Genomic DNA, 26,902 nt, shown 5'->3' with positions numbered 1-26,902 from the left:
TGGGCACAGTAGGACACAGGGGTCCAGCTCAGAGCCTGGCAGCGTCCGCGTGGGCTCTGAGAACCAGGCATTGGGGGTAGACTGTCCTTCCAGCATGGATCCTCGGGACCCGCTTTACCTCCAGTAACTTCATCACCAGGGGAAAGCCAGGTGTGTCCATCACATCAGAGGAATCCAAGTTCTCGAACACCGCAGCTGGAGAGAAAATCAGCAGTCAGTGTGGGAAAAGAGGCTGGAGTGATGGGAACCAAGAGTCCCAGGGGGGCCTGGGCCTGTGGCAGCGGCACCACCCTCCATGTCTGTCTTTCCCAGGGTCCTCTCTCAGGGGTGGCTGACGACCCTACTGTCCACCAGTCACAGGCATGTTGGTTGTGAGTGACTGTCACAGACCACCGTCCCCTCTGTCTACCAAGGGCTTCTTAGGAGGGTCCTCCTCACTGGTTCTCTTCCCCTGCGCTAAAGGCAACCACCCTCCCAACATCTGTGGCAATCACGCTCTGCACTTGCCCTTCCTCCTCATTTTCAACATGGATTTTCTCTCAACGCTGAACGCCACCTGTTGAGAAACACTGCCTGAGTGTGAGCACGCCACCTGCCCTCGTCTGCCAGCTTCAGTCCTTCCACGCTGGGTATCCAGCACTCTTCTGTGTTGTGATGCCTGTAACACATCTAGCACCTGCCTTCCCCTGGTGAAAGTGCCGGGTGTGGCTAATGGACAGGTCACCCCAGCTGTAGCTGCTGGTTTGCAGACATCCCTTCACTCCTGAAGCTTATGCGGAGTCCGTCCCCTCCCATCTGTGCTGACTTGGTTCATGAATCAGTCAAAAGCTCATTGCAGGGCCCGGTGGCGTGGCCTAGCGGCTAAAGTCCTCACCTTGAACGCACCAGAAATCCCATATGGGCGCCGGTTCTAATCCCAGCAGCTCCACTTCCCATCCAGCTCCCTGCTTGTGGCCTGGGAAAGCAGTTGAGGACGGCCCAAAGCTTTGGGACCCTGCACCCGCGTGGGAGACCTGGAAGAGGTTCCTGGTCCCGGCTTCGGATCGGCGCGCATCGGCCCGTTGCGGCTCACTTGGGGAGTGAATCATCAGACGGAAGATCTTCCTCTCTGTCTCTCCTCTCTGTCTCTCCTCTCTGTATATCTGACTGTAATAAAATAAATCTTTTTTTAAAAAAAAAAAAAAAAAAGCTCACTGCAGAGTGCTTCTGACTCACTCTCCTTCTCGCTCCCTTAGGGACTCCGCTCACAGTGTGTTGCCCCTTCTCATCCACTCTGGGTATCTCACCTTCTCTCTCCATGCTGCGCTCAGTTTCCCCTGACATTTCTCCCCCTTAACACTTTTTAAGTTGACTGCTACACCCACTCATCGACATCTTGATTTTTTTTTTAGTTTTTTAATGTCTATGTGGTTCCCTTGTGCCATGAACCACTACTTTTCCTAGTCTCCAGGTCCATGTCTATGACATGTTCAAGCGTGGCTTTTTCTTTCCTTGCACACAGCAGGCAGAGCTGCTCTGTTGCCTGGGTCTAACAATCTCCACATCTGACATCTTTGTGGACCTATTTCTATTGTTTGTTATTTCTGCAGGTTCTGGATCATGGTGTCTGGTTTCCTTGTTTCTGTTTATTTCTAGCTGCATGGTGGATATTGTATTGGTAAAATTGCTGAAGGAATCATTTGCAATCTGGGTTGCTGGCATTTTCTTCCAGAAATTTCCAGTAACTTGTTGGGTGCTTAGGGTGCTAATGAGTCTGGTACCTTATTCCCCAGAGCAACTGTAGGCTTACACACTGGTTTACAGGTTCATGCATGGGCTTGGTTACTGGGACTGGGTCCTGGCTAAAAGTAATGGGGGCATTGGCTGGGGTTTCCACTTTTGGGGGATCCTAAACTTAGGCATCTTCCCCATAACCCCATGAGGTCTCCAAACTCAAATACCTTCAGAAGTGTTTCCAGAACCAGGCTGGACCAAACGACTTTGGGGGTCCTTCCTATGGTGATAGCCCCCCGAGACTTCCTCCTCCTTCTCTCTCAGCACCCCTTCTGCCTCCCTGGGGGTGCAGCCTAGGCAGAAGCAGCCTTACCCATGAACCCCACGTTCCCCAGATGGAGAATGGCAGCCAGCAGCTTGCTCAGGTCCCAGTTCTCAGAGTCAGAGAACAGGAGGATCTTCATGGCAGAGCGGACATGGGCGTAGTCCTTGGCATCATCCAGCCCTTCGCAGGAGGTGCAGTTGCCCTGTAGGACAGGTGGTCACTCATGCCCCACCTCCCCCATCCTGGAGCCAGCCCGCACAGCACAGACCCACGAGGAAGACCAAGCTCACAAGACACCTAACGGAACTTGGAGAGGTACAGTCATGAAGCCACAGATGCATCATGGCTGGGCATTGTCCCTAGTGCTGGCACTCAGCCGCTGTCTGGCCTCTCTGAGCCCCCGCCAGGCATCCGTTATCAAACATGCCTTGCTTGTGGGGAATGCTGAGGGCTCGTGGTTGGATGTTTTCCTAATGCTTCTGTCTGGGAATTCAGCAAAGAGCAAGCCTGTTGCTGAGCACATAGGAGGGGCGGGCAGGGAGCTCCTGATCCTGAGCACCCTTATAGGTGTGAGAGCAAATGACCAGGGCTGACCTCAATGGGACCAGGGGTGGGAGGGGCCTCCTGGAGGAGAGTCATGCTTCAGAGCAGCAGGGCCAATGGGAAGGGGCCTGCTGGGAGGCTGGGGTGGGAGTGGACGGTGGAAAGATGGCTCAGAATCGGACCCACTGGAGACTAGTAGGTCATGGCTAGGGACTTGGCCCTACACCAGAGACAATGGGCATGGGCAGTGTGATACTCTTAGATTCCCACTGTCACTGCCTCAGGGGGATGGAAGATCGGAGGCCAAGTTTGTCAGGTGACAGGGGACCCCTGAGAGGAGGAGAGGATGGGGCAGTGTCCACAGGACAGAGGCTCACGTGGGAGAGATGGCTGAGAGCTAGGAAACAGGAAGGAAGGTCACTTGTGTTGTACTGCCCATGGGTTCAGGAGGCAGCAGTTCTCCTGGGCTGGAGGGAAATGAGGCTGGGGTTGGAGCAGACCACAGGGTGTTTTCTAGCAGGGGCTTGGAGGAGGTGGGGAGGGAGAAGAGACTCCGACTGAGTAGAGAAAGAGGGATCCGGCTCACCATGGTCAGGTAGTGGTACTCAGAGGGCGTCCCCAGGCCCAGCAGCTGCTTCTCCTCGGCGCCCATGCCCATCAGCATGGAGTAGAAGATGTGGTAATTCCGCTCTTCTGCAGCCTGTAAGTGGGAGGTGGTTCCCAAGGGACTCCCGGAAGCAGCTCCCCGTTGTCTGCCATCTAGCCACCTGTCCAAGCTCTCCCAGCCAGGGGCAGCTCAGGTGCAAACCTCAGGGCCAGCTGGACCTATGCCCCACAGTCCCTGCTTCTGTTTCCTTTGGCATCTCTGAAGCTGCCGTGACCCGAAGCCACACCCATGGCCTGGGAGTTGGGGTGAGGATGTCAAGACAGCAGTCACAAAATGATCACCTCAGCACAGGGCGCTACGAGCATAGGGCCCTGAGAGAAAGCAGGGACCAAAGGGCATGGCAGTTCCTGACCACTGGCCTTCTGGGCACTGTCACACAGGTGACCCCGCTGTGGCACTGTGGAGACATGTTGCCCTTGGGTGGGGACTGACCCAGCCTGAGTTAATTTTAGAGGAGGTGATGGGCACTAATGCAGGAAGAAAACGATGAATGGGAACTGATCTGGTGGCACAGCAAGTGAAACCACAGCTCAGGATGTGGGCATCTCATATTGGAATTCCGGTTCAAGTCCCAGCTGCTCCACTTTCCATCTAGTGCCTGCTTATGCGCCTGGGGAGAGCAGCACAGGATGGGCCAAATGCTTGGGCCCCTGTCATCTCTGTGGAGACTAAGAGGGAGTTCCAGGCTCATTACATCCATTTGAAACAAGATCATCTTCTCAAATAAATACATTGAATCTTTGGGGGGAAAATGTATTGATGAAACATTGAAAATGGGGGAGACCCTATTGTTTTGCAGAGAGCTGGGTATGCCCCTGGGAGGTGGTCTCTTTTGGAAGCCCTGCCCGCGGGCCTGTAAGTTGGGACTCACCTGGCGGCAGACCCGGGACTTCTCCAAGAGAAACTGCTCGATGCATGCCCCCTCGATGACCCCACTGGCATTGAAATAGATGTCGATGTACTTTCCAAAGCGGCTCGAGTTGTCATTGCGGATGGTCTTGGCGTTGCCAAAGGCTGAGGGCGGCCAGGCAGTGGCAATGGTAGGAGCCAAGAGGAAAGAAGAGAGAGAATGAACTGTAAGTGTAGTCATCTGGGAGGGCTTCTCAGAGGAGGTGGTCAGAGTCTGGGTAGGGCTGCATTCTGGGACAGCAGTGGTGGCAGTTGCTGTATTGTGAAGGTGCCCCTCAACTAAATTCACATGCTAGAAAACCAGTCCCCCAAAACCTGAGGTGGCCTATATGTGTGTGCAGGGATTGGGGGAGGGACCGTGGTGGGGTGGGGCCTGGAGCCATCCACCCACAGACCAGCAGGCGCTCTGGCTATCATAGGAGCACGCTGGTGAGGAAAGCAGAGCAGAATGTGGGCTCCAGAACTGTGAGTGCAGTGAGAACGTTTTCTTTCTAGGTCATCTGGGTCTCCATGTGCTTTGTTACAGCTTCAGGCAGTGGGCTAGAACAGCTGCCAAGGGCATCCAGAGGAAGGTTGAGCGCAGGCAGACACCCAGTGGTTAGAACCATGAGAAATCTGGCAGTAGGTTGGGATTATGGGAGGAACGTGGGAGGAGGCTGCAGTTGCAAAGCCTCGGGAGCCAGGCCTGGACGGTTTGCCTTTCAGAAAGAAGGGCAAGAGGCTGGGAGGAAGCAGCAGTGGTGAGCCTGCTGGCACGGGGCGAGAGCCGGCCCAGGCTTGGATTCAGAGGACGCATTTAGATCAGGAGGTATTTTGGGGACCAGTGTGATCCCCAGTGTGCTCCAAAGAGCCGTGGCTGCAAGTGTTCATGTGGTGATCTGCGGCAAGAAAACTCCCACCCAGGACAAACTGTTGTGCAAATGTTAAGGCCAAAGTCTACCCAAGACATTGGATAAAGAGAGCCAGGAGGTGTATGATCTCTGATCTACGGTTGTATAGGCTGTCACAGGCCAGGGACGAGAACTTCTGCCAAGAAAAGTCCAAACTGGAGCTCCCCAGGGCAGCTCGTGAGGTGCAGGGGCCACCTGCTTGGCTCATGGCCTCTGCTAAATAACTTGACTGCAGCCGTGCCCCAGGACCTTGGAATTGTCACTCTCTCTTTGGAAACAACTGTCCTGCGTAAGTGCCTCTTCCAAGCTGCCTCTGGTCTTAATCTCCTTGTGTGTGTTTGTGGTCCCCCAGAGCCTGCACACCCTGGGGGTATAACCCCTTCCCAGTTCAACTCTTAACTCCTTCCAGGGTCTCAGTTCTTCAGCTCAACCATACAGGACACAGGTGCACACATAAACTGACTAGGATGGGACCTGACTGCAACGGGGAGGGGAGGGCTGTTTTTAGCTGTTTTCACTCCTTTTCACAGGCCGACTTTGTGGCCCAGTGTGAGTGGGATGCAGTTTTTGGAAACGTCATTAAAGCAAATGATACCGAATCAAACTTGATCAAAATGTTAAACCTCTGTCCTGCTTGTATAAGACACTGTGAAGAGAGAGAAGACACGGGCTGCAATCTAGGATAAAATATTTGCAAGAACACAGATCTTGTAAATGCTGGAGCAATGCCTGGCTCCAGCTTTCCACCACAGCTTCCGGTAACACAGAGCTCCGGGGGCCAGCGGTGATGGCTCAGGCAAACAAGTGTCTGCTGCCCAGATGGGAGGCCTGCAGTGCTTTCCCAGCTCCTGGCTTTGGTGAAGGGTCTAGACCTGGTCATTGCAGGCCCTCTGGGGAGTGACCCAGCTGGTACGAGCTGGCCCTTTTGGTCCATCTCTCCAACTCTCAAATACATGCAATTTTCATAAGATAAGGAGGTGGAAGGTTGAGACAGATACTTCACCAGAGATGAACACAGAGCAGAAATAAGTTCATGAAAAGACACTCATGAAAAAAAACGAGAGTGACCCCCATGACGGGGGTGAGTGGTTCCCGATGCTGGGGTGGGGAAGAAGGGGCTACTACAAAGTAGCATGTGGAGGTTTGGGGGTGATGGGAGGGTTTTATGATCACATAACAAGCTTGTCGAAATTCACCCAATTGTGAGTTGTGGGGAAAGCGATGTGCAAGCCAAGCCTCAGTCTGGGAGGCCAGAAAAGAATGCAAGGGGAGGGTATGGGGGGACAGAGGACAAGACGCCATGCAGACCTCATGAGGTCTGCGCCAAGCTACTGTGGAGCTCTCGCAGGTTGTCTCATGGGGAATCTTACTTTGGGCCCCCAGGCTTGGTCTCTGGGGTGGTCCAAAAGCCTGGTGACCTAGCCCAAGGTAGTCAGCCATTGAACAATACAGCTTATCCTGTTAATACATGGTTGAGGGATGCTGGGACTGGCACTGTGGCACAGTGAGTAAGGCTGCCGCCTAGGGTGACCACATGCCTTTTAAGGGCCCTGGTTTGAGTTCTGGCTGCTCCACTTCTGATTCAGCTCCCTGTCAGTGTGTATGGGAAAGCAGTGGAGAATGGCCCCTGCCTGCTTGGGCCCCTGCCACTCATGTGAGAGACCCAGAAGAAGTTCCTGGTTCTCGGCTTCAGAGCAGCTCCGCTTTGGCTTATTATGGCTATTTGGGGGAATGAACCAGCAGATGGAAGACCTCTCTCTGTCTCTCCTTTTCTCTTTAGTGATACCTTTCAAATAAAATGTTTTTGAAAAGGAATATTTCCCACAGTTCAGTGGAAAGAATATCTGATATCAGCTTCTGAATTCATCAGGACTTCTCCTTTGAGTACCATGAGGCACCTGCTATGGTCCATCCCATCCCATCCATCCCCATGAATGTTTCCGACAGGAAGTTCCCATCCATAGGGCTGAGAGATCCGAGGATGATGAGGGTGACCATTCACTCACCTTCTAGGATTGGGTTGGCCTCCAGGACTTGCTGCTCGATCCACGAATGCTGGCCGCTTACGGTGGCCAGAAACTGCAGGATGAGTTTGGTGGTCTCGGTCTTCCCAGCCCCAGACTCGCCACTACCAAGATGTGGGCAGGATGTGAGGTCACAGAACAACACCCAACCCCAACTTCCTCCAGGCCCCTGCCAATGCCCACCAGGCTTGTTCTCTGGCCTTGGTTTCAGAGGCGCCCACTCCCCAGGCTGGGATAGCTGTGTGTTTGCACTGTGTTTCTCCTGCAGGGCCACCCCTGTCTTACAAGGCATTGGTGGTGCTTATCAGCAGCTATGGGCTCCTCTGCCGGGCAGAACCGGCTCTTTCCAGAACCCCATGCACAGTGCCTGGCAAATTACAAGCAGATCTCAGAAAGTCTATAGGAAATGGAATTCAAAGATCAGCTTACAAGCCAGTGCAATGGTTCAATGGGCTAATCCTCCCCCTTGCAAGCACAAAGAGAAAGATCTTTCACCCACTGGCTTCCTCCCCAAATGGTTGCAACAACCAAAGCTGAGCTGATCCAAAGGCAGGAGCCAGGAGCTTCTTCTGGATCTTCCATGTGTGTGGCAGTGTCCAAATACTTGAGCCATCCTATGCTGCTTTCCCAGGCCACAAGCAAAAAGTTGGGTGGGAAGCGGAGCAGCCAGGACATTAATTGGTGCTCATAAGGGATGCTGATAGTGTAGTCAGATGTTTAGCATACTATGCCACCACATCAGCCCCTGAGTTTTTTTTTTTTTCTGAGACCTCACCCCAACTTGACCTCCACTCCCTGGAGTGCATACCCAGTGCCCCATGGTTGAAGAAGTTGTCTCCATCCTTCCTCCCTGCACTCAGGAGACATTTATCAGAACCCAGGCCATTCGGTGACAACTCAGGTTGTGAAGCAGGAAAGCACCGGAGGGACTGTCACTGGGGTGCAGCAGCAGCAGGTATCAAGCCTGAGTAGCTCCAAGAGCACTGAGAAGGGTACTCCAGAGGAGTAAGGAGGCCCCTAAGGGGCCAGCACTGTGGTGTAGCAGATAGGGCCACTGCCTGCCAGGTCACATCTCATGTGGGTCATGTCCAGGTTGCTCTGCCTCTGATCTAGCTCCCTGCTAATGCACCTGTGAAAGCAGATGAGGATGACCCAAGCGTTTGGGCTCCTGCACACACATGGGAGACCTGAATGCTAGCTTTGCCTGGCCCAGCACTGGCCCTTGTGGACACTGGGAGCGTGAACCTGCCGACAGAAGATCTCTCTCTTGCTCTCGCTGTCTTTAAATGAAGGGAGGGCCCTAAGTGACACGGGCCTGGCAGGTGCGCTGGTCTGGAGAGGTTTCGGGGGTGGAACCCAAGGCTGGTGTGTGTGGGGGGGTGAGCCCACCTGATGACGCAGCTCTGGTCCTGCTTATTCTTCTTCATGTTGAAGTAGCAGCTGTTGGCAATGGCAAAGATGTGAGGGGGCAGCTCGCCCACATGGCGGTTGTAGTACAGCTGCACCTGCTCCAGGGTGTACAGGGGAAGCACCTGGAACGGGTTCACGGCCACCAGGATAGAGCCTGTGTAGGTCTGGGAAAAGAAGTGGAGGAGGTTAGTGCTGGCTGCCCTGCCCTGCCTGGCCTGGCCTGGCCCTCAGGAGGAGACGGGCTCTGATCCTGGACCTGGGAGATGCTGAGCTCTTTGGGGAGGAGAGGGCATTCAGCAGGAGTGCGGGTCCCAGAATCCAAGCCGCGTGCATCTGCTTGCTGGAGGCCCATCAGTCAGTATCCCGCCAGCAACAGTTCCAGGAGCTCCGCCCACACGGGCGGGAGTCCCGCCCAGGGACCGTCCGTTTCTGCCCCCGCAGCCCGCCCCTTTGTCTAGGATTACCCATCCTCCCCCACCTCACCCCACAACCCTTCTGAACAACTCTCAAAGGTTGATCACCCCGGCTGACCAGACAATTGGCCGGAGTTGGCAGCGACCCCCGCCAGGCCACACCTGCTTGGTGTCAGAGTGCTGTGGGGCCGAGTAGGGGAGAAGGGCCCTCTTGTCGGGGGATGGGGAAGTGTTCCGTTTGGTGGCTCTGTTCCTACAACGTGCCCAGGAAGGGGCAGGCTATCCCTATGGGTGGCCTCGCGTGTCCACTCTGCCCTGCTGCTCAGCCACTCCTCGAGGAAGGAGACCTCACGCTGAGCACCTACTGCAGGCGCGTGGGGCTGGGGGGCAGAGACTGTGAAAGGTCTGGGGGCGGGGCCTGGGACTGGACGTGCCTGGGGCGGAGCTGATTCCAGACTCTTGGCACTCACATATATCTTGTGCTGCTGGTAGCGGATGAGCAGGTTGTGCACCATGCCTGCCTCGTTGAGGTCCCCCAAGCGGATCATGTCCTCCACACCCTCGACGGAGCTGGGGTGCATGGGGCTGAGGACCCCAAGCTCCTCCATTCGGATCCAGTGCTCCTGGAACGACAAGGGCAGGCAGGCGCCCTTGAGGGACGGCTTGCAAAGGGGTCACCCTCTCCCCCAAGTTTTCAGCAGCAACAGAGATTGCGGGGTCACACGTCAGCTGGCTTGGGACTGATCTGGCCTGATTCAGCCTGTGGCTAGGACTAAGGGACACCTGTGGCAGGTCAGTGCTCAGTGGAGGAGCTTGTATCCAGAAGTCAGGTTTAGGACCTCGTAGGTGGTTCAAACACAAATGTGTCAGTTCAAGTGCATGCAAATAACAGATATCATGATGATTTTATTGGCTTTCAAAAGTGGCAATGCCAGATCACAGTCTAGAACCTTCTCCATAGAGGCCAAGTCTGCACATGCCTTATCTTGTAGCTCCTGGCTGGGGAGGAAAAGAGGGCTGTCAGAGGAGGACTTAAATGACCACCTGGACACCAGCTGCTCCAACAACCCCCTCCCACCCTGGACTCACCTTGCGCACCCAATGAATGGGCAGGCCATGTTGGCCTTCTTGAGCTGCCACCTCCCACCTGCATGGTTCCACCTCTCCAAACACCTCTCTCACCCCTCTCCCCTCACCTCCTTTGCACACCAGCCTTCTGCCTTCTCACTCCTCTTCCTTCCTGTTTGCCCGGTCCTGGTCTCCCATGGCCCCGAGCATTCCTCAGAATGTACATGCAATGCCCACCATGACCGGATTCTACCAGAGAGGCCGCCTACCCCTACCCCAGCCCAGCAGCCCCAGAGAAGGGCAGGGGGTGGGAGAAAGGGACAGGGGTGAGGCTCAAGGGGTCCATAACACTGACCTTGCCCTCATCATCTTCAACCAGAAGTTTGCCTGGCTTAGTTTCTTTGATGACGCCACCGATGGCCACGCCGATCTTGTTGGTGGAGGGTGAGTCCAGCCACACATGGTCACCCTGGAGGACAGAGACAGGACAATGGTCATCCAGAAACAGAGAGTTCTCTGTTTCTCCCAGCCCTGAGCAAGGCCTGGGGTCCATGCAGGGAAGTCAAGTCCAGGGTGGCACTGATGGCCACCTGCAGGTGACAGGTGAGCCCAGGCATGGCGCATGTCACCCCGCCTGAGGGCAGTTTCATTCTAAAGATGAAATTCACATTACTCCTAACCACCGGGAACTTTGGAAGGGAGGAAGCTGCAGGTTCAAGCAGTGACACATGTAAGGAATATCAGTAAGCCAGGGCAAAGGGCAGTTCCAAAGTCAGCAAAGGAAGACACTGGGATGAGTGTGTACCTCGCTCTCATCTGCTACACCCTGCCTGCGGCCCTGAGCAAAAGCAGGATGTAGGGGCTGGTGCTGGGTGGGTTTAGTCGCTGTCTGTGGTACTGGCATCCCATGTGGGTGCTGGTTCAAGTCCCAGCTGCTCCATTTCCCATCCAGCTCCCCGTGAGTGTTCTTGGAAAAGTAATGGAAGACGGCCCAATTGCTTGGGCCCCTGCACCCACATGGGGGACTTGGAAGAAGCTTCTGATTCATGGCTTCAGCGTGGCCCAGCCCCAGATGTTTTGGTTATGTGGACAGTGAACCAACAGATGGAAGATCTCTCTCTCTCTCTATCTCTGCCTTTCAAATGGATCTTTTTAACATCTTGGTAGGATGAAAGAACAGATAATAACATAGGGAGTACTGGGGATGGGCTGGGGAGAAATCCTTTAATAATTAGCAAGGAGCTGATGTCAGATAATGCCTCCAAGCAAAATAGGAGGTTTTTTTTTTAAAAGAGATGAGTTTTCAGAGACACATAAGGAAACAGCAAAGGAATCCACTAGAAGTGCTAACAGGTGTCACCTCTAGGGAAGTGGGACCTGACGGTTTGAATCATGTGTCTGTGCAACTTACTAAAAGCGAAGGCAGAAAGCAGAGCAAGGCACAGCTGCTATAAGATGCAGACTCAAGTGTGTGTACACAGCAGGATCGCACGAGGACCCTCAGATACACAGCAGCTCCGGGACCAGGGTGACAACCGGTGACGACTTAGCGGACTGTGCTGCTAAGACAGCTGGCTGAACACCAAAGTAAAATAAGGAGTCGAAGGCAGGCGGAAGAGAGAGAGAGAGAGAGAGAGAGAGAGAGAGAGAGAGAGAGAGGATTTCCAGTGCAGATTGAACGAAGAGGGCTCAGCCCAGCAGGAGCCGGAAGAGTTAAATCAAAGGGCTCATGGAGTGGGATGTACCAATGAAAGGTCCTACCAGCTGTGCTACTGGATCTGCCCCCAGATCAACTGAGCTCATGATTGCATTGCCATGCACTTTTCAAAGTGGCGGGAAAAGGTAGCTGCAAAGCCAACTGAGTCATGGAGAGCAGGAGGAAGACAAAACGCGAAGGCTGTTTCAGGCTTGCAGAAAGCGTCAGTCTGCATAGAGGTGGGAGGGCCAGAGGGCATAGAGCCCTTGAGTCCCGTGGGCCTGGGTGACAAGGAACTCCTGGTGCTGGAGAGGAGTTGGTGGGAATCACAAACTGCTAACTATCCGGAAACCCAAACACGGGACAGAGTCAGCTCTCCGCTCTCTGGCCCTGCCCCAGGTGCTGTCACGCTAGTGCCTACTGGTGGGTAGCTCTGGGGTCCGCATGACCATGACCTTCTCTCCTCTCACTTAGAGCTAAGTGGTGGCCCTGTGCTTGCAGCAGACACAAGAAATCCCCAGCCATGGTGTCGGGTTTGAACCCCAGGTCAGGTCCATCATGTGACCGCAGCAGGCACCCCCCATATGCTGGCATAGAAATCTAGGGCCCCTGGCCTTCCTGGGTGCCTGACCATTGGACTGTCTCCTCAGCTGGTGAGAGGTGGATTGTTATTGGAACATATAAAGTCTAGGCCTATAGGTCATATGATGTGTACTATAGTCTACCTGGTTATCTGTGTTTCTGTGACAACCAGGCAGGTCCTTGTGGCTCATAGATTATCTGTTGGGTAGCTACTTTATTAGGGCCACCATTATTGAAACTCCTAAAAACCCAGATTAGAAACCATTTGTGGGAGCTGGTACGATGGCTCAATTGGCAAATCCTTTACCTGCAAGTGCCATCATCGTGCATGGGTGCCACTTTGTGTCCCAGCTGCTTCACTTCCCATCTAGCTCCCTGCTTGTGGCCTGGGAAGACAGTGGAGGGTGACCCAAAGCCTTGGGCCCCTGCACCCATGTGGGAGACTTGGAAGAGATTCCTGGCTCCTGGCTTTGGATTAGCTCAGCTCTGACTGTTGCAGCTGCTTGGTGGGTGAACCAGCAGGTGGAATATCTTTCTTTGTGAATCTGCTCTTCTAATAAAAATCAATAAATCGGGCCCGGCAGCGTGGCCTAGCGGCTAAAGTCCTTGCCTTGAAAGCCCCGGGATCCCATATGGTTCTAATCCCGGCAGCTCCACTTCCCATCCAGCTCCCTGCTTGTGGCCTGGGAAAGCAGTTGAGGACGGCCCAATGCATTGGGACCCTGCACCCATGTGGGAGACCTGGAAGAGGTTCCTGGTTCCCGGCTTCGGATCGGCGCGCACCGGCCCGTTGCGGCTCACTTGGGGAGTGAAACATCGGATGGAAGATCTTCCTCTCTGTCTCTCCTCCTCTCTGTATATCCGACTTTCCAATAATAATAAAAAATAAATAAATAAATAAATAAATAAATAGAAATAAAAATCAATAAATCTTTAAAAAAAAGTTTGTGGGGTTGTAACTCTGCTTGCTGCTGCTGTGCTGACTAAATGAATGGTGTTCCATTCACCTATAGAATGAGCCACACATGTAGCTTTATAATCTTTTGGCAGTCACATTTCAGAAGTAAACAGGATTTAATAACATCAACCTTATGAATGATATCTAGCACGATATACTATTACTCCAAATACTATTGCTTTAACAAGTAATCCCAGGTTGGAGTTACGACACAGTGGGTAAAACTGCCCTCTGTGGCATAGTCGGTTAAGACTCTGCCTGGACATCAGTATCCTTCCTATATGTGGGCTGGTTTAAGACCCAGCTGCTAAACTCTCAGTTCAGTTCCCTGCTAATGTACCTGGGAAAAACAATAGAAGATGGCTAAAGTGCTTGGGCCCCTGTACTTTCATGGGAGACCTAGAAAAAGGTCCAGGTTCCTGGGTTTGGATTGGCCCAACCCTGGCCATTGCAACCATTGTGTGGAGGGAGACCAACAGTTGGAAGACCTCTCTCTCCTCTCCGTAATTGTGCCTTTCAAATAAATAAAATGAATTTTTAAGAGATAAAGAATCTATCCTTCACTCTCTGGCCTCCTTGCTCCTGTCTCCACACATCAGAAAGACCCACATGACAGACATGTGCCAGCCAGGAAGGCAAGTGCAACCAAGAGTGTGAACATGAGCCAAAGGGAAGCCAGATGGTCTGAACCAGCTTACTCACTGGAGCTTGTCCTTCAGAGAATATTCCAGAAAAAAATGTACCTGCCACATTGAACTTTGGGTGATGAGGCACTAGCCTGAGTCACATTCCAAGTTCATAGTACAAGAAGATGTGTGTTGTGTTCTGCCCTCTGCATCCTGGACCCACCCCTAGAAATGCCCAGCATTCTGCAGCTCCTTCTGGAACCTTTCGACAGCCCTTTTCTTGCCACACCCAAGCAAAGCCTTCCTCTGGGCGACTCCCCCCTACAGGCTGGTCCCCAAGCAATGGGACCTCTTAGGACTGTTCATCATGGCTCATCCGTCTTGACCTTCAGGCAAGCTTCTCTGTGAGAGGAGAGACAAGAAGGACTATAACTGGGTAGGTAGAAAGGATGAAAAGCTGTTTCTTGGGGGGAAATGCTGGGCACCCACAAGGGCTTGGTTCTCAGAAAGTAGATGGATGCTAGCAAGCTGGCAGAAGCACAAAAAGGGTGCCTGGCTAAAGAGACCTACCCATGTCCTCTTACTGCCTGAGACCCCCTGTGCACCAGTGCCAGCCAGAGGCTGGTAGCAACTGCCTTGCCTCCTGATTGACTGTTGTGTTACTTAGCCAGCCAATCGAAGCAGATTCTTTGTGGAACTGGATAAGAAAGTGAGCCAGAGGACTCTGTTTCAGAGGTGCTGAAAATTCTTTCCAACTTTTCTTTATCAATAAACCCACTTCAGCTTCACTTCTTCCTGTCTGTGTTCTCCCTTCTTCGTCAGCATGGAACAAGCACCCAGCTAGGTACAGACACCAGAATCTCCTTGTTGCCTCGGAATGTGTGAGACGTGTCTGCCATTTAAGACACCCTCTCTGGAGTCTTCCATGACACCAGCCCCTGCACATCAAATGATGTGACCTCGGGGAAGTCCCAGGCTCTTGGGTGAACACAGGGCCCCTCCTGGCAGCGTGGGTGCAGCAACTGGGCTACTATGTAGCTTTGCATGGGAGAGGAGCATTTTGCGGGCAGTCCTGGACTTGTACCGCAATAGGCGGACCAGATAGCATGGAGGGTAGAAAGGTTGCTCAGGCTGAGTTGGGGGCTCTCCTCTGGGGTCCCCGAACTCCTGTCTGTCATCTGTCCTGACCTCTCAAGCTGGGGCAGCTTCTTGTGCCTGTTGATGCAATAAGTTAAGGCAACACTGCCTTAGGAGCTGTCTGTTGGCCACCAGGACACAAGCGGCTGTGCCGAGTGACAGGAGCATGATGTGGGAACTGCTTCGTTTCTGTTTTCTCTGGGTGAGCTCTGAGAAACTGGCCCTCTTCATCCCTTAGTGTGAGTGATGGATTCCTATGCGTGTGTATGTGCATGCATGTGTGTATGTGTACTTGGTGTGTGTGTATGTGTGTTTGGATGTGTGTGTTAGTGCACGTGTGTGTGTCTCCTCTGCCAGGGCCCATGGCAGATATGTCTTCACTGGCCAGACCTGTCTTCCCTGGATGATAGAATCTGTCTTGTCCCTCAGTTCTTTGTCCCTGGTCTTCTCCTTGTAGGGTTTCCTGCCTTTGGCAGTGACTTCACTCCATGTTGGACAGCCCCCAAATCCTATCCATTCTCACCAGTCTGAACGTGGACATCCTGAGTCAGCAGCTCCGGGATGCCACCTGCAGAGAGAAAGAGAGAGACAGCTCAGAAGTCAGAGCCTTGGGTGCGCTGACTGGGTGGGGCTTGGTTGGACTGACTCATCAACCCAGTGCCTGGCCCGGGGCTTGACTCCCAAGGGAAGGATGCCTTGGTCACGCGCTTAGCTTCTTCATCCTCTCTCACCTGCCCTGGGCATCCGTTTTGCCCTCATCCCTGGGCTTCCTTGGCATCCACAAGCCCAGATGTGGCAGATCAGACATGCCCACGGGAACCGCTTACAGGTAAGCAGCCGCCATAGTTGCAGATGTGACACTCTCTGTATCAGAACCTTGCAGCATCCCAAAAGGTGGGTGCTTCTTCACCTCACATACCACTCCTTCAGTAAGTGGGTGGGACACTGAATTAAAAGAGTTTTGCCTGCCCAGCAGCATGACCTAGCAGCTAAAGTCCTTGCCTTGAAAGCCCCGGGATCCCATATGGGCGCCGGTTCTAATCCCGGCAGCTCCACTTCCCAACCAGCTCCCTGCTTGTGGCCTGGGAAAGCAGTCAAGGACGGCCCAATGCATTGGGACCCTGCACCCGCGTGGGAGACCCGGAAGAGGTTCCAGGTTCCCGGCGCGCATCGGCCCGTTGCGGCTTACTTGGGGAGTGAATCATCGGACGGAAGATCTTCCTGTCTCTCCTCCTCTGTGTATATCTGGCTGTAATAAAATGAATAAATCTTTAAAAAAAAAAAAAGAATTTTGCTTGGATGCAAAATAAATCCATGATGGTATGTATTTTCCATGACTTAAAAAAAATTATTTGCTTATTCTGAATGTTGACTGACATAGGACAGGGGAGAGGGACAGAGAGAGAGAAAAAGAGCTATTCTCACTGCCCACTCACTCATATGGGCACAATGGCCAGGTCTCTATCCTGGTGGTTAGGAGCCTGAGCCCAAGTGCATCAGCAGGCAGTCGGGTTCAATACCACCTGCACTCCCGATTCCAGCTTCCTGCTCATGCAGACCCCGGGATAAGGTGGTGACAGCTCAGGTTGTTGGGTTCCTGCTACTCACATGGGAAATACAGAGTCAAGTCCCAGCTCCCAGCTTCAGCTTTAGTCCCTGTTCAGCTCTGGCTATTGAGGATATCTGGAGAGTGAACCAGGAGATGGGAGTTCTCTCTGTCAGTGTCACTGTCTCAGGTAAGTCAGCAATAACTTTTGAAAAGAATCTATGTAAAAATGTGGACTTGAAACAAGCCCTGGCTTTCCAGGTAGCCAGCCCCTCTTTCCAGCTGATGTGGTTCAAGGATGCAGCGAGTGGGAGACACAGAGAGCTATTGCTTTGTCTGTTACTTCCAGCCCCTTGTTTCTCCACCCCAATCCATGGTCCCCAGCCCAGCCATCCTCTGCCCTCTTTTTCCCATGGCTTGTGGCTTCTGAGGAGCTCATGTGTCTCTCCCTAGGCTATTGCCTAACCCTAACCCTAACCTGTTACAGGTGCCCCCCAAGTCACCCTGCCCTGGCATGGTCCCCAGATGGCTGCTCCTCTCAGATGCCGGTGGTCTCTGTGCCCACATGGTGGGCTTACCCTGGTCCTCCCAGATCCAGAAGTGTGCGCTCTGTTGGTCCTGGGCTCCCACTGCCCCTTCTTGTCCAACCACATCCCACAGAAGGAGCTGCTCTCTCTCTCTACGAACGCATGACCTTCCCATTGTTCCCAGTCTATCTCTGTAGCCCAACCTCAGGTGCTTTCCCCAGCTAGCCCAGAAATTGCCTCCCACACTTTATTCCAACAAAAGTGGTCTGCTTCATGCCCACATTCAGAATACGGGAACCGAGTGCGATGGGCGCACGCCTTGTGTGACCTTTTGACGCATCACTCTCCTGTCAGTACTTCCTCTTCTCTGTAAATGACGCCTACTGTTCCCTCACAAAGCCCCAACCCCAGGGCTGAGTGTGGTGTGTGTCTCTCCAGCCTTCACAAATACTTGGGGAGCCTTCCTTGAGCCTGTTGCACTCCACAGAACACTGTGAGCTGCACCACTGGGAAGAAAGGAATCATCCCAGCTGGCAGCTCCATGGCTCCCCTGTGTCTCTGCCTGCTCGGATGACAGCCCAGGGAAGGGACTCTCTGACAGCCACACTGACTGTCTCCAGCTCCTTCTGCCCAGACCTTGTCTTATCTGCTACTACTATGCTTTAAAATATTCTCACAAAATCTTGGGCATACCTCCGCTCACAAGATGAAGACAAAATCCTACATGGAGTGTGCACTCAGAAATTCCTCCTTTTTAAAAAAGATTTATTTTTAATCTTATTTGAAAGGCAGAGTTACAGAGTGAAAGCGAGAGAAAGAGAAAGAGAGAGAGAAAGAGAGGTGTTCAATCTACTGGCTCACTCTTCAAATGGCCACAGTGGCCAGAGCTGGGCCTATCTGAATCCAGGAGCCAGGAGCTTCTTCTGAGTATCCCACATGGGTACATGGGCCTAAGCACTTAGGCCATCCTCCACTGTTTTCTCAGGTCTAAGCAGGCAGCTTGATTGGAAGTGTAGTAGCCAGGACTTGAACTAATGTCCATATGGGATGTCAACATTGCAGGCAGATGATTAGTCCACTACACCATGTCTCCAGCTTTGGGATATACTTCTAACCAAGAACATAAACTAAATGTGATGGAATTGACCCTCTGAGACCAGGGGCTTCCTCTTTACTCTCTCTAAGTAAGCTTGCTCAGTATGGGAAGCCTATGGATCATGTCGTGGGATGGGGCCAAAGCTAGAACTCAGGAACCCAATCTGGGTCTCCCAGGCAAATGCTGGCCATTCCACCATCTCCCAAGGTTTGCATTAGCAGGAAGACAGTGTCAGGGGACATAGTGTGCTCTCAAACTCAGGCTCTTCACTGCAGCACACTAGTGTAATCACTATCGGGCCAGATGTCTTTAAAGATACGGTTAAGTCTGCTGGACTCAGAACTCCAACCATGGGGAGAATCGCAGGATCTGTGGTCTGGTTATGGAGTGCATGTGCCAGAGCTGGGCCTCCTCAGTGGCTAAGATGGAGCAGTAGATGGCATGCCCACATGCACATAGAGGATATGGCAGTCCATTGGGGCCTGCAGGTGACATCTGGTATCCTAGCAGAAGATGGAGAGCAGAACAAATTGGACAACTACCTCAGCCAAATTTGACAGCAAATATTTTCGCCAATGGAGACTCTAAGATTGACTATGTCAACCAATGGACCTTGAAAGGGTTTCCTCATCCTTGGATCAGTGAGATCGACAGCATTTCAGAACTATCAAAACCACTTGGAAAGAACCCTTGGAGCATGCTCCACATTGAGGACCCTGGTATGACACTGGATGGCCATTCCCCATCCCAGGTACTGATGTGGTTGGGATACTGGGTGCTTCTTCTCCCTTTTTCTTCCCTTTGCCCTCTTCTTCTTCCCAGATATGGGAAGAAGAGGATAACTTGGAAACAATGGTCTCATCCACTTTCCCCTAATCTTCAACTCTTCCCACCCTAATTGGTGGTCCACATGGACATTCATCCTTCTCAACTATGTAAGCATCATTAAAAATAATTTTTTAAAAAAAAAGTGTGATTAAGTCAAAGCAATGTCATTAGGTTGGAGCTGATCCAACAGGACTGATGTCCTTCTAGGAGCAGAGGACTTGGTCTCTGGCATGCACAGGGACTGATCATGTGCAGGCAGCATGTGCAAGGCAAGGAGAGAGGGCCCGCAGGAAATCCAATCTTGTTGACACATTGGCCTTGACTTGGCATCCTCTAGGACTGTGGGAACTGTGAGAAGGGTCAGATGCCTTATTCCTGGCTTCTGCAACACACAGTTGGTTGGAGAGAATGGAAATGGCAGGAGTAGAAGGAAGGAGAGAGTGGCTGACGCAATGGCTCAATTGATTAATCTTCTACCTGCAAGCACCAACATCCCATTTAGGTGCCAGTTCATGTCCTGGCTGCTCCACTTTCCATTCAGCTCCATGTTGATGATCTGGGAAAGCAGAGGAGGATGGCTCAAGCCCTTAGGTCCCTGTAGCCATGTGGGAGACCTAGAAGAGGTTCTTGGCTTCAGCTTGGCCAAGTCCCTGATGTAGTAGCCATTTGGGGAATGAATCAGTAGATGGACGACCTTTCTATTTCTCTGTAACTTTGCCTTTCAAATAAAATAAATATAAATTTGAAAAGAAACCAGAATTAAACATAAAGAAGAACTGTGAACTAAAGGAAACGTCTTTACAAAGGACCCTGTCTCATGGATTTTGTCAGAGCAGCAGAAAGAAGATGATGATGACCACCATAACCAAGCCATCCAGCCATGCCCTCCTGGCCCGCCTGAGGTTCTTGCCTCCCCCGACCGAACCCTGAGGTCTGCCCTGGTCACTGTTCCCTTCCAGCCCCACCTCACCCTTGGAGAGTGTGACCAACACCAAGGCCACCACAGCTTCGCTCCTAGCCTTGACTTAGGCTATCAGCTATCCCATCCAATCTTTCAGCACACGGGTGTGTGTGTGTGCCAAGCCCTGCCTGGAGGCTGGAAAGGGACAACAGAGTCCCAAAGAGACTCAGTCATGCACTCAAAGCACTGTGGGGCCTAGTGGCCTTGAGCAGGGCTTTCTCCCTTGGGTGAAAGTTGTGCAGTGACTCCTGCTGCCTCTCCCTGTGTGCCTTGTTATGTGAGTGGAATTAGAAAGGAAATTCATGGTCAAAGTGAAGGTCATTGATCAAATCCAGGAATCATCAGTCCCAGCCAGGCCACCTGTCCCTAGAGGCCACAGTCTGAGGAACACATTGTCCTCTGAGGGGTACGACCGCAGTACAGGCAGACAGGCCTCCCAGTGCCCCCTATACCTGCACGGCTCCAGAGCTCCAGTTCGCCCACCTGAAACCCCCAACAGAATTCAGGGGTCCCCATAGCTGTTGCTGAGGCCTGTGCCTCTTGACCAGGGCCTCAGATCTCCTCCCGCTCCTCTATGAGATGCTGTCAGCGTATACTCCATGCCAGCAGCACTGTTGGGGGAACCCTCAGTGCTGGCTCAGGCCTGGCCTCTAGGAATCTCAGAGATGACTGTGTGCAGTTGTCTAGGATATGCAAGGCAGGTAAGCCAGCGCTCACGGCTCATGTCTGGCAGGGGTCCTGGGTTGCTGCTTTGCTGCCCCAGGACAAGGTGAGGCCCCCCCATCCATGGGCAGGCTGAGACTAGGGGCAGCCTGCACACCAGGTGAACCCCTTCACCAGGGTATGGCCGTCCCACTCCCGCTGCACCGTTTTCCCTCCTCTTTCTCCTCCTTCTTCTTCCTCCTTGGTCCCGCAAGCTCATCCCTGAAGATCAATACCTCAAACCCCTGCAGAGCATCCCCAGTCCCCAACCCCATTTGTTTCTGGGTTTCTGGCATCACACCCTAACCCTAAACCTAACTTGTGCCCACCTAGCAACCTGTAAGATGAAACCCTTTCCCACTGGCAGAACACACACACACACACACACACACCTGCCCGTGCTCCCTTACCTTGCTAGGATGGAGATGGGGGTCAGTTAACGCCTCCGGCCGTCGTCCACCGGAGAGCACTTGCAGGAGCCGGATCAGGAGGGAGGCTCTGCACTGAGGTTCTGAGTGCGTGCAGGGTAAGCAGCAGAGCAAGAGGCGGAAGGCCCCAGGAGGAAATGGCTGAGTGCTCTGGGCCCACGTAATTAATTCCAGGACTTTGAACTCGGGCTCTGGGCACATTCACTCCCAGCCCCGCTGGCTGCAGAGGCTGCCTGCCCTGGAGGTTGTCAGGGTGTGCCCTGCGCACGTTTGCTTCTGGCCACCAGCCCGATTCCGGGATGACACTCAGCTGATCACCCCAAGAATGCAGAATCTTCCCAGGTGTCCCAAGCACCCAGAGGAAGCCCTGGGCAGAAGTTGTGCCCTACCACACACCCACCTGCAGCTGAATTCAAACAGGAGACTCACGTGTTTGTCCCTGGTCCCTTTCAAAGAGTTGCTAAAACCTCTAGAATCACCCAAAAGGGGACTAAAGGGTCTATCTGATAACAGCTGGGGGTGAGCCAGGGAGGTGACATAGCATGGGACTCCCAGATAGCAACCCCTAGTACAATGATCTGTTTGGGTATTTTAAAACTGTATGTATATATTGTGTACAATGTATTTTTTCTAATTTTAAGATTTATTTCCATTCTATTTGAATGGGAGAGAGAATGAGAGAGAAAGAAAGAGAGAGAGAGAGAGAGAGAAATCATTTCCCAAATGCCTGTAAAAGCCTATACCAAGGCCAGAAGCCAGGAGCTCCATCAAGGTCTCCCACACGGGAGGTAGGAACCCAGGCACTTGAGCTGCCACCTGCTACTTCTCAGGCTGTACAGTAGCAGGAAGCTGGATCGGAAGCAGTGGAGCAGGACCTGGCATGCAGCACTCTGAGATGACATGTGACATCCTAAGAGATATCTTAGGGGCTGCGTGTCTGCCCCAAGGTGAAACCTCTGAGTAACACAACCCATGAGCTCCCAGATGGCTGAACACGTCGGGGTTCCTGGAGTTCTCAGCTCCTTACGGCTGCCTCGCCCTCTGCCTCCCTTCTCAGGGCTGCTCTGCACCACTGGGCAAACTCAAGTGTTTTCCGGAGTGCTGTCACAGGCTGGCCCTAGTTCAAGGCAGCAGTTGTGGGGACCTCTGGTTCACAACCAAGCAGGGAGAGGCATGGGTGGCAACCTATGGCTCCTGCTGGGTGTGTAGTAGGAGTAGCCCTGTGGCATTGAGCCCCCAGCTGTGCAGTCAGACTATGGCTGCCCTGAGCCCCTTACCTGGCTTCAGGTGCCTGGTGGCAGAATGGAACAGGAGTGGACACGGCTTGGTGCCAATGCATAATTAATTGGGTGGTGCCTAGTCACAGAGTTTTTGGTGCTGAGTGTGAGAGAAGAAAGACACACATAGGAGATGCCTGAAGTCACAGCAGACCTTGAGACATAATCAAAGGCCATCCGAACAATTGGAGGCTCTGGGAGTCGTCAGGGCTGATGCTGGGGCTTGAACGAAGTCAACATGGATTACTTCAAGGGGAGGTGTGGTTCCCAGAGAAGGGCCATACTGGAACAGGAAGCCCCTGGGGTGAGGGAAGAAAGGCCAGGGAAGCCCCCTTATGAGGCACTTTGAAGGTGAGTGAACAACAGGTATGGGGGAGATGCCTGCTCAGTCACAGCCCCCTCCCAGATAAAGAGAGGCCTTGGGGTCCATACTGTCAGCCAAACTAGAACTAGTCGGAGTTGCTACTTTTACCAGGAGTTGGGACTAATTTAAAGAGAGAGAGAGAGAGAGAGAGAATCTTCCATCTGCTGGTTCACTCCCCAAATGACTACAATGACCAAACCAAAACCAGCAGCCAGAAACTCCATCTGGGTCTCCTACATGGGAGGTAGGGGCTTCCTCTTTGGCGCATAAATAGGAAGATGGATGAGAAGCCAAACATTCAGGACTTGAGCCAGCACTCACATGTGATGCCGAGTTGCAGGTGGTGTTTTAGCCTGCTGCATAACACCAACCTTGCCATCAGTCTCTGAAGACAGCAAAACCATCTACAGAGGCGCTATCATTTGCAAACCCGCCTTCACTTGGTGGACATCAGGAAGTGTCCAGTCCTTTTCAATCCTACACGATATTGCAGTGAACAAATCTGTGCTCACATCTTGGCTTACACCTTGTTATTACAGGAATTTTTCAGAAAAAAAGTTGCTGAAACAGTCATGGCTGGGGTTTTTTTGCACTCCCTTTAAAGCAGACAAGCCCTCCTACCCAGCCACAGGTGTGAGTATGATGGTGGGGACCTGCCTGCTGTGTGTGTGTGTGTGTGTCTGTGTGTGTGTGTGTGTATAGACATGGCACAAAAGGAGGCTGAGAGTTCTTTCGGGAGAAGAGGGGATGGGGGCAGGCATGGCACAATCTTCCTGTTTGCCCTGGAGACCAAGCCAGGCCCTCTCCCCAAGACAAGAATGTTCTGCTAGCCTTTGAAGTGTACTTCTGAGCTGCAAATGTATCCACTGGATAATTCCTATCCGGTGATCCAGCACACAGTGGCATGGCCACAGCAAGTGAAATGTAAAATAGCAAATGCCTCTCTCCAACTCTGCCAACACGTCCCCTAGCAACCTGAAGACACTTGCTTCAGAGGAACATTACCTTCTGGGCCAGCGTACAGCAACTGTGTTATCCATTAACCCTACAAACTAGCATGGCCATTGGCTTTGAGCTCTAGGTTAAAACAAATCAAAATGCCCTAACTGCAAAAGAGCTTGCAGTTAATGGGTGCATTGTCCATGCTGTGCCCTCTTATCACTCCATCTTCATCAAAAAATCCTGCAAACAAAGGCTCTTTATTCTTACTTACCGGAAGGAACCAGTGACACTGTGTCACCGGTCCAAAGTGGCAGCAATAACGTTTGCACCAAGGTCTACCTATGTTGATGTCTGTGCTTATTGCCCCCAGTTATGTCACACCAACCTCTGATGGATTCAGCTCCCTCTTCGCCCTCCCCAATGATAGACTTGGCACCCTGGTTTCAGAGACAAGGTTTCCCCAACTTGCTTGTCCTGATCCTTTCTCCTACGTCACATTCAGCTCCCTGCTAACGAGCTGGGACATCAGCAGAAGATGGTCCTAGTGTCTGGGCCGCTGCCACTCATGTGGGAAGCCTATTTGGAGGTCCAGACTGCTGGCTTCTGGCTGGCCCACCCCCAGCACTGCAGTCATTTAGGCAGTAAGCCAGCATATAGAAGATCTCTCTCTCATTCTCTCTCTCTCTCCCTCTTTCTCTCTCTCCTCACTTTCTGTCTCCTCTCTCTCTCTACCTTTCAAGTAAGAAAATTTTTTTCCCCTTTAAGACTTATTTTTATTGGAAAGGAAGATTTACAAGAAGGAGAGACAGAGAAAAAGATATTTCATCCTCTGGTTCACTCCCCAAGTGGCAGCAATGACTGGAGCTGAACCTTTCTGAAACCAGAAGGCAGAAGCCGGGTGCCTCCTCCAGGTCTCCCACGCAGGCTTTGGACCATCCTCCACTGTTTTTTTTAGCCCATAAGCACGGATGGGAGGAAGCGGCAGCCAGGACATGAACCGGTATCCATATGGGAACCTGGCACTTAAGGTGGAGGATTAGCCAGTTGAGTCAACACGCCAGACTTGGATTATTTCTCTATTGGGGGTTGCGGAGAAAGAGAATGGAAGAGTCCATCTTGTGGACTGTAGGATATATTCAGCAGAATTCCCAGCGTTTACCACTATATGTTCTCCTTCCCTTACATTCCCCAAGAAGTGTCAAAATTGAGATGTCTCCAGATTCCTTCATTAAGTATCTCCTGGAGGATAAAATTACCCCCAGCTGGGGAACTGAAGTGTGTAGGCCATAGGCCCAGGTGCAGGCAAGGCTGGGAGAAGAAACCAGCAAAGACGGTAAGAGATGTCTCCCTGAGAAGGGTGATCCTTGACCATCCTTGAAATGGCAACCACGTATGTTTCAGAGGAAGGGTGCAGGGCAGCCACTGTTGGGCCGGAGCTTTCTAGAAGGTCTTTGTTTCCAGCAACACCAAGGAAGGACCGTGTCATCATATAAGCCCAAGAACTTCATCCCTGGTTAACAGCTGTGACAGAACCATTCCCGGACTGGGTGGACCTTGGTCTAAAGTCCTGATGATCCCCACAGCATCAGTCTGGGTGGACAGGACTCCTCTCTGGCAGGGCCTGCACCAAGGTCTGGCCAGGTCTGGCCAGGTCTGGCCCAGCAGTAGGAGGCACAAGAAAAAAGTCATTTTTTTTTTTCCTGGAGAGCCATCCTGGTTAGCAAGCTCAGCTTTGGACCCTGGGCTTTAAACCCAGCTTGCTGGCCATAAACAGGGAACCCCTGTCCTGTGACCAGGGTTAATGGCACCCTGGTGATTAATCTGATTGTCCTGGAGACTGAACAAACAGCAAAACTTGGTCATGTGGCAACTCAACAGAGCTGGTGAATGATGTCAATGATGCTGATTGTGACAAGGATGACAAAGCTGGCCTGGCTCTCGGGAAAGGCTGAGGGTGAGCAGCACAGGTTCGTGTTGTCAAGAGCTCCATCTCCATGAGAAGATGAGCTGGGATGGATTCTTAGCCCTGTCTGAAGTGTGTACCGACATCACGCTCCTCTCCCTCTGAACCCTGAAGCTGGGCTACTCTTGCCAGCTTCACTCCCAGCTAGCAGTGGCCACAGGAGGAGAGTCTATGGTGATGCCCTCCACTTCCACCCCAGGGCCATCCTGCACCCTCATTCCTCTCCCACCTGCTCTGGGCATGCAGGAGAGCCAGTAGTGCATTTTGAAGTCCCCTACAAGGGCAGAGATGGAAGAAGCCTGGGTCCCTGAGTGACCACACCTCCTTCATAGGCTGATCCTGCTGCCCACTGACAAGGCAGGAAATCAACGGTGCTTGTTTTGTTGCTGCTGTAACAATAATAGGATTACATGGTAGGACTTAAAATCTACCATGGCTATACATGATCACTCTCCTGTCTTCATCTGCCTTTGTCCTAAACACCCCCATCCCAGGAAGTGTGCCCTGACCATTACAGCTCCCTCCAACCTCACACACAACACTTGTGGTTCACACATACAATTTGTCTCATGGTGTATAAACCTTTTTCGAAGTGACCTTTCCTGACGGACTGGGAGTGTATTGAAACCGGCTGTGCTACGGTCTCTGGATGGGATTGTCTCCCTCCAGGAGTCCATGAGTTGAAGCTTTCCTGTTCAGAGCAGTGGCGCCTCTCGGGGAGCTGTTTGGTCTCCGCAGGTGCTACTCTTTTTTTTTTTTTTTTTTAAAGATTTATCCATTTTTATTACAAAGTCAGATATACACAGAGGAGGAGAGACAGAGAGGAAGATCCTCCGTCCGACGACCCACTCCCCAAGTGAGCACAACGGCCGGTGCTGCGCCGATCCGAAGCCGGGAACCAGGAACCTCTTCCGGGTCTCCCACGCGGGCGCAGGGTCCCAAGGCCTTGGGCCGTCCTCGACTGCTTTCCCAGGCCACAAGCAGGGAGCTGGATGGGAAGCGGAGCCGCCGGGATTAGAACCGGCGCCCATATGGGATCCCGGGGCCCTCAAGGCGAGGACTCCAGCCGCTAGGCCACGCCGCAGGGCCAGGTGCTACTCTTGAAATGTGTTATGGTCCTCCTTCTCCTAGGACCTGGAGTGAGTTCTCCAGAGAAGGCTGTTAAAAAACGCAAAGCTGACTGCTTCGCATGTTCTCTGGTTTCCTGTGTCACCATGAGCACAATATCTTCTGTTCTGTGCTGGCTGTGATGCCAGCCACGGTGAGCTTAGCTGATGCTGGTGCCAGGCTCTAGAACCCCTAACACT

General features: G+C 52.6%; 1 protein-coding gene across 1 annotated transcript in view; it reads right to left on the bottom strand.

Moving 5' to 3' along the window:
• MYO7B (myosin VIIB) overlaps nucleotides 1-21,143 on the bottom strand; it is a 58,692-nt gene extending 37,549 nt beyond the window's left edge. The window contains exons 1-10 of the mRNA XM_004589375.2: nucleotides 21,032-21,143; nucleotides 15,485-15,529; nucleotides 10,318-10,431; nucleotides 9,365-9,517; nucleotides 8,461-8,645; nucleotides 7,054-7,175; nucleotides 4,120-4,262; nucleotides 3,168-3,281; nucleotides 2,087-2,240; nucleotides 119-195 (exon numbers count right to left, since the gene is read on the bottom strand). Of these exons, the coding sequence (XP_004589432.2) occupies nucleotides 119-195; nucleotides 2,087-2,240; nucleotides 3,168-3,281; nucleotides 4,120-4,262; nucleotides 7,054-7,175; nucleotides 8,461-8,645; nucleotides 9,365-9,517; nucleotides 10,318-10,431; nucleotides 15,485-15,502 (1,080 nt within the window). The 5' untranslated portion in view covers nucleotides 15,503-15,529; nucleotides 21,032-21,143. The remainder of the gene's footprint in view (nucleotides 1-118; nucleotides 196-2,086; nucleotides 2,241-3,167; nucleotides 3,282-4,119; nucleotides 4,263-7,053; nucleotides 7,176-8,460; nucleotides 8,646-9,364; nucleotides 9,518-10,317; nucleotides 10,432-15,484; nucleotides 15,530-21,031) is intronic.
• Between the last annotated feature and the right edge of the window lie 5,759 nt (nucleotides 21,144-26,902).

The sequence above is a fragment of the Ochotona princeps genome, chromosome 5 (genome assembly GCF_030435755.1).
Source record: "Ochotona princeps isolate mOchPri1 chromosome 5, mOchPri1.hap1, whole genome shotgun sequence".
In the NCBI taxonomy this organism is placed as follows: Eukaryota; Metazoa; Chordata; class Mammalia; order Lagomorpha; family Ochotonidae; genus Ochotona; species Ochotona princeps.
Note: the sequence above shows the minus strand (reverse complement) of the source record. Positions and strands in the feature narration are given on the sequence as shown.